Consider the following 7,567-nt stretch of genomic DNA (forward strand, 5'->3'; position numbering starts at 1 on the left):
GTTGTCTGCTGTGATGGACAGTGCTCCCGGGAACAGCCTTGTACATGTCTCAGCGGTGGGGTCGCAGGGTGCCAGGCAGTGCATGTCTATCATTTACCAGATCACACCACTGGTTTCCAGGGTGGCTGTCTACGCTCCCCAGCAGTGTTTCAGAACTCACATTGCTCCACATGCTTGCCATTGCTTGGAGGAGGATACTCAAGGTATTGGAAAGTTTTATTTCTTAAGCTGGTGAAAGGTACACAGGTGTTGATTTTTTTCTTTATACTTTCTGTATTCTTGAATTGAACTTACAAAATGGCACATAATAAATAATTTCCAAAGTTGAGAGACAGCGAATTGTGAAGGACACACCCTTAGAGTCAGAGAGCCTGGGCTCTAATGCTCACTGACTGAGCCTGGCAACCCCACTCCTGGTAAAATGGGCTGGCTGTTCTTGGGGCCTTACCCCTACAGGGGTTTTGTGAGGAGTAAATGAGATGGTCTACATAAGTCGTTTAATGTTAACCATTCATTAAAAGCCAGGGGTTTGTTTCATTTTATTTTTGTATGTTTATTTCAGAGTTTTTCCACATATCTCAGTCATTTAAAAAGTCAACTAGTGTTAGACAAGAGCAATGTTGTTACCATTATTTTAAGGTAAAAAATCAGACAGAAACATTGGCTCATCTAGAGCAGGGGTCCCCAGCCGGCTGGTCCATGGCCTATTAGGCACCGGGCCACGCAGCACCAGGTGAGTGGTGGGGGAGCAAGCGAAGGTTCACCTGTATTTGCAGCCGCTCCCCAGCACTAGCATCACCGCCTCAGCTCCACCTCAGATCATCAGGCATTAGATTCTCACAGGAGCACCGGTCCCTGGTGCCACAAAGGTATGGGACTGCTGATTTAGAGCAAATGTGGATCTGGAACTAAAAAGTTAGCTTTAATCATTTTTATCTTAGGAATTCAAGCAGGTAGAGACTTGTTACATTTCCATCAACCTAGGATTGTTATTTATGATGTCAGTAGATGTGCTGACTGGAGACTATGAGTCTTTTGTGCTCGGGGCACCTAACCCGCTGCCCGCCTAATCCTTCTCCAGATCCATGCTCATCTGGTGACCCCCTCTACGTGGGAATTTTTTTACCAAAGATGTCCCCAGGTCAGCACCTGCTCACTGTAAGCTAGAACAATGTGGGTTTTCAATTTCTTCTTAGACCTGAATGGAAAGAACACTGATTTCCCGCCACTGCAAGATAAAAATTGTTGATCTCGTTTTATAGCTCTGTCCAGGGCCTGAGTTTAGCACTTATCCAGCTGGTGAGCTCTTCTGCCTTTTTGCTCCAGCTTTCAGTGAACCTTATTGTGACACCAGGATTTATGATTGCAGCATCCTCTATGAAATATAGTCGTCATTGCCTCTCATCTCTGTCTTCTAAGCCTTGCCACGTTTTTTTTTTTAACTGCTTTACTAATTCACAGACCATACAATTCACCTATTAAAGTGTACAATTCAGTGGTTTTTAGTACCTTCAGGGCTGTACAGTCATTACTACAATCAATTTTAGGATATTTTCATCACCTTTAAAAGAAACCTCATTCCTTTTAGCAGTCACCTCATTTCCTATTCTTCCCTCTCCCCGCTGCCCCCGCCAAGCAACCACTAATCTACTTTCTGTCTCTAGATTTGCGTATTCTGAACATTTCATGTAAATGACACCATACAGTACGTAGTCTTCTGTGACGGAGTTCTTTCATTTGGCACAATGTTTTCAAAGTTCATCCACAGTCTAGCATATATCAGTACTTCACTCCTTTTTATGGTTGAATAATATTTTATATTATGGCTATACCGTATTTTGTTTATCCACTTTTTGGCTCCATGAACAATACTGCTGTAAATATGTACAGTGTTTCATGTGAACATGATTTCAGTGCACTTGTGTGTATACCTAGGAGTGCAATTGCTGGGTCATATGGTAACTGCGTAACTTTGAGGAACTGCCACTATTTTTCTAAAGTGGCTATACCGTTATACATTCCTACCAGCAGCGAGGGTTCCAGTTTCGCCACAGCCTTATCAACTTATTATTATATAACTTCTTAGTCCTAGCCATCCTAGTGGATGCGAAGTGGTATTTTGTTGTGGATTTGATTTTCATTTGGCTGGCAGCGAACAGTGTTGAGCATCCAACGTGCTTATTGGGCATCCGTGTACCTGTATGTCTTCGTTGGAGAAATGTGTATTTGGATCCTTTGCCTTCTTCAAAAAAAATGGATTATCTTTTTAGTACTGAGTTGAAAGAATTCTTTATATATAGTAGATAGAAGTCTGTTTTTGGATTTACAATTCAGAAGTATTTTCTCCCTTTCTGTGAGTGTTCGCTTTCTTGATGGTATCCTCTGAAGCGGGAAAATTTTTAGTTTTGAAATTCAGTTTACAGGTTAGTCGTTCTCACCGACTCTTTGAATTTGGCTTCTGGCATAGGCCTGTATTCACTACTGTTTCTTCAGTACGTAGAGTAGTGACTGGTGCTATTTGTGGTCTAAATGGTTGCCAGGGACAGTGGAAGTGGTGGAGGACAAACCGGAGTGAAGAGTGTCGTTTCAGTGCTTTAGGTGGTAGCCTATGCGATATAAGTTTAAGCCAAAACAGTTTTTAAAAAATGACCATTTACTTTTGGTTATGTAATAGGGTTGTGATAATATCTATTAATTTTGGCTAAAAGGCTTCTGAAAATTAGAATATTGAGAACCTCACCATTAACTCTTTCCTCCCTGGGTTTAACTTTTTGAAAATTGGAGGAGAAATCTTCAGTGGTGCTCCTCAAATTTAAGCGTTGCTCAGAATCATTTGGATTGCTTAAGGTGAATTACTGGATCCAGGCTGAGAATTTGTATTTCAAAAAGTTCTCAGGTGATGGGATGCTGTTGGTTCAGGAACCACAGTTTGGGCACCACTGTCTACATAATAAATTTATATTACTAGTAGTTGGGGAATCCAGGCACTTAACAGCTGTCTTTTTGTTTTTTAGAAGCAACCTCATGTACCAACATGCCATATTTATATAAGAATCATCAGATAAGGTTGTCTGTATCTGAGGATCATTCTTCTGAATGCGGAGCCAAGGATGTGAATTTCACCTATGATCTTGGCAGAAATCGAAGTTAGGAGAACAGGAGGGAACCACAGTATTTTTGAACCTCTACTGTGTGCCAGCTAGTACTTTGCCATCTTTAACTCATGCCATTGAGTTTAATCCAAGTCCTCATTCCCTCGAGAATGTAGTTGAGTTGCTGTGGTGTCCAGTTAGCTAACTGGAGAAAGAGCGAGGCCAAGATGCTCACACACTGCACGGTGATAACTAGTCCAGGAGGCTACAAAAGAACCTCCAGGCTTGTCCACACAGACTTTACTGGGTCTATTTTAAATGACTTTATTTATTGTTGATTTTTTTATTAACTTAGATGAAGAGCCATGGATTTCTGAAAGTCTGGGCATTAAGTAGGCCTTAGTTCTGATTTGATTATTTGTCCTCTTTGCCAGTGAAAGGTAAGCCCTTTCATTCTGAGTTGTCTTTCCCAACATATATCGGGATCTTTAATGGTAGACACTCTCAGATTTGGGCAGGACCCCTGTGAAATAGATCAGCATTTCCCAAGCAGGGTCTTGATTTCGTTTAGAGTAAAAGATGGGATAGAGGCCTAGCTAAAGGATTTATTCTGAGAGAGGGTATTCAAGTTAACGTGTTAGCTGAGGAGAGCTTGTTGTGATACTGCACAGGAGGAATAATGTTCTGTGAATGGACCGTGTGCTCCATTGAAAATCAGCTCAGCTTACACGTTGCCACGTTGCTGCTGTGGGTTAAACTCTAAGCATTCTCCCACGGAGAGTAGAAGGATGTCTGTACGTGGTGAGCGAGTCTCCAGACTATTGTCCTAGAGACACGTCACATTCTCAGCCAACCCGGTCAACTGCAGGTTCTTCTTTGATTTAATGACGAAGGAAATGTAAGAGACAGGAAGAAATCTGGCCCAGCGGGCAACTTCCTTGCGAATGGTTTTTAACAAGGGACATGGGGATGGGCTGACTCCTGAAAAGTTAAGAAGTCATAGGGGACGGGTGGATCTTTCTGATGAAGAATCTCTTTTGTTTTATATCATTTCAAAGCACCATCACTGACGTAGTTTGAAAGTACTCTAAAAGTGCTGGGTGGAAAGGGTGGTTTTTATCCCCATTCTATATGGGAGACTAAGCTCAGTGAAGATAAGTCACTTGTCCAAGGTCACACAGTTGATCACTTGCTGATGTGGGACTCTAATGTACATTTTTTTTCTCATTGATTCTGGTATCTTTTCTGTTTCACCATATTGGGAAACGCCCTGAAAAGACTGAAAGGGAGGGAAGGGGTGTGTGTGTGTGCGTGTGGGTGTGTGTGTGTGTGTGTGTGTGTGTGTGTGTGTGAGAAAGAGAGAGAGAGAGAGAGGGGTGGGGGGGGAGACAGAGAGAGAGAGAGAGAGGGAGAGAGGGAGAGAGAGAGAATAAATGGGCAAGAGGAGAAACAGTAAGTCTAGAGAAAAAGAAATGTTTGAATTAAAGTTGAGGTTGCCAGGCTCTGTATGAGAAAGTCTTAGAAGTCCCCACCTGAGTAAGGCTAGTAACGTAAGGGGGAGTGAGGGGTCAGAGTGCTTATGAAGGCTTGTGGGGGTGGGGGGACCACAGGCAAATATAAAAGAGAATAATGAGCTTTGCCAATTAGGGACAAACAGAGTAATTGTGGGTTGACATCAGGAGGCTAATGCAATAGAATAAAATGCTTTTTTGGAAGAGAGAGAATCTCCAATGTGAGGGAACTAATAAGCGGGTAGATTTTTGGTGATGAGTCCTTGTCACTTATGGCTACCCAGCCTAAGTTACCAATCTGGAGAAGCCCCTGCTTTAGAGATTTGAATAAAGAGGGAGAAGTGCTAAGCTTTGGGTTATGATCTGCTTGCTACAGGGAATAACTCTGCATGGTGCCATTCAAATCAACCTAAGTTAACAAAATGTTTTGGTTCATGTGACTAAAAATCCAGGTAGGGCTGGTTTCAGGTGCAGCCTGAACTAGTGGTTTAAATGTCAACAGGCCCCGTGTTTTCCTGTTTCTTTGCTCTGCCTTCCACAAAGTTGGCTTCATTCACATGGGAGCCCCTTGGCAGGTCTGGGTTCTCCCCACCACATTTGCAAAATGGTTGTAGTTGTTCCAGAACTCACACCGTCATTCCACACCATTCAAAGGAACACCCAGTATCTACTGCATTAGAGTGAAAAAGCCCCAGCAAACACCTCCGTGGCTCCAACTGCTTTATGTGCTCATTGGCTTGAGCAAGTTAAGGACCATCTGTGTGGAGCAGTGGAGGGGCCAGTTCCACACAAATTCTGTGGTTAAAATGGTGAAGCAGTAGCTTTTGAAATGAAATCTAGGGGTACTTTTGCTAGAAAGGAGAATGGATCAGGTGGTTGAGAAATTATGGAACTCTTCCATATGAACCAAAGGGATAAGGGAATGAAATAATTTCAGATAGATTTCCTTGGGGAATTCTCTGAATGAAGGAGCAATTCTTGGCACATGTATTAGGTTAGAGAGTTTGCTAAGAGATAAGAGACATGGTAATAATGTGACTTCAAGAACAAAGGGATTTCTTTCTCTCTAACCTAACTAAGGTCTAGCACCTTTTCTTCACACCATTATTCTTGGTCCCCTCTTTCTTCATCATTTCCTGTGCCATCTCTAGGTCTGGGTCGCCATGGGTTTCAACTAGCAGAAATGGGGACGAGAAAGAATGGAGGAAGTGGCCCCCCGTTTTAAGGGCTCTGAGCCGTGAGTGGTGTGCAATGCTCCCTCTCACATTCCATTGATGAAACTTGGTCCATGACCCTGTGTTACTGCAAGGGCTGCTGGGAAATGCAATCCCTACCTAGGTGACCAGTGACCAGCTTACAGGAAGAAGAGAAGGAATTTTGGTGAGGAATTGATGTTCTCTATTACAACTCCCAATGATTTCCTAGACGGCTTACCCATCCTGAAGGACGTTCCTATGGCAGATAGCACTTCCTCAGAGAACAGTCTTCCTCCAAGTCCCTTTTGGGAACCAGGAATGCTCGATGGGAACTGTATCAGTTACAGTTAGTTTCAAGGTCATGTGACAGAAAACCTAAAATAACAAAGTGACCTAAGCAGAGTAAACTTTTGCTTTTTTCCCCTTATGTAAAAGATGCCCATCATATTAACGATGCATCATGGCGTCAGGGACTCTTTATCCTACTGTTCTGCCATCTCAGCATTTGGTTCCCTCCTCATAGTCCAAGATAACTGTTTGAACTCTAGCCATTTCTTTACATTTCCTCTGGCGAAAGGAGGAAGAAATGCCTTTAAGGGCACTTCCCAGAAGTCCCACACAGCACTTCCATTTAGACCCCATTAGTCAGAACTTAATCGCAGGGGGCACTTAGCTGCAAGGGAAACTGGGAAATGTAGCGTCTCTTCCAGGCATTTCTGAGCCTAGTCCCAAAGCAGAGGTTCTCTTGTTGAGAGAGGAGAACAGACATTGGGCAACAACAGGCAGTCTCTGCAACAGACTATATGACCCTTTGCCATCACTAGATGCCCTCATCTCTGCCCGTGTATGTGTGCGTGTGCGCGCGCGCGCACGCACGCGTGCGCACCCATGTTAAATTTTCAAACCCATTTTCGTACTTATCTGAAGGAAAGAAATCATCATAATAGTTGACATGTATTAAATGCATACCAGGTGCCAGGCACTGCTCTGTAGCAGTAGGGATAGAGTCAAGGGAATCAAAAGAGCCTGATGAGGTGCTCAGAGATAAGTAGCAGCAGGAAGGCATGGCTACCCCTGAAAGGGCAAGGGGGCAGACGTGTCACCAAACCAGCCTGACCAGAGCTTAGAGATGTGCAAGACAGGAGGTATAACTAAAATGAAGCCAAGCCAGCACCCCTGCACACCTGGGCAGGAGTGGACCAGGAGGCTCATGAATGCCCTGATCTGTCTCTTCTTCCACCTGGATCTCCTGACACTGTCCCACTTTGGCTGAAACCATCTGGAAGGCAGAGAGCAAGGGCACACAGGGGAAACACTCCACAGAAAACGGCCTCCTAGGAAACAGAGTGGGGCAAAGAAGGGCAGAAAAATGGATTGGGGATTAGGAGAGCAACAGAGAACAACCCACAGTGTTATGATGACTTCCTTTTACAGGTAAGGAAACTGAGGCATGGAGAGGGTAGATCACTTGCCCAGCTGGTAAGTGACAGAGGCAGGACCCTCCTGGCTTCAGCTGCTTGCCACGAATGAGAAAGGCAGAGCACACACCACACTTGCCTTGATTGTCTGCACAGCACTCTGTACATAGTAGGCATCCAATAAAGGGTCAGCAAATGAAATAATTTGGTTCTGTGTGTTTTGGTATGGAAATAAGCATTTCTTCCTCCTTGCCATGATAGGTTGCAGTCTCAAACCTCAACGAGGCAGTGCAGGATGCAGACCTACTGGTGTTTGTCATTCCCCACCAATTCATCCACAGAATCTGCGA

The 7,567-nt window shown here is 43.9% G+C and overlaps 1 protein-coding gene across 1 annotated transcript in view; it reads left to right on the forward strand.

Moving 5' to 3' along the window:
* Nucleotides 1-7,567, forward strand: part of GPD1L (glycerol-3-phosphate dehydrogenase 1 like) — a 51,662-nt gene that overhangs the window by 17,139 nt on the left and 26,956 nt on the right. Inside the window, exon 3 of the mRNA XM_011361291.2 lies at nt 7,479-7,567. Within this exon, the coding sequence (XP_011359593.1) occupies nt 7,479-7,567 (89 nt within the window). The remainder of the gene's footprint in view (nt 1-7,478) is intronic.

This window comes from Pteropus vampyrus, unplaced genomic scaffold (assembly GCF_000151845.1).
Source record: "Pteropus vampyrus isolate Shadow unplaced genomic scaffold, Pvam_2.0 Scaffold1, whole genome shotgun sequence".
Classification (NCBI taxonomy): Eukaryota; Metazoa; Chordata; class Mammalia; order Chiroptera; family Pteropodidae; genus Pteropus; species Pteropus vampyrus.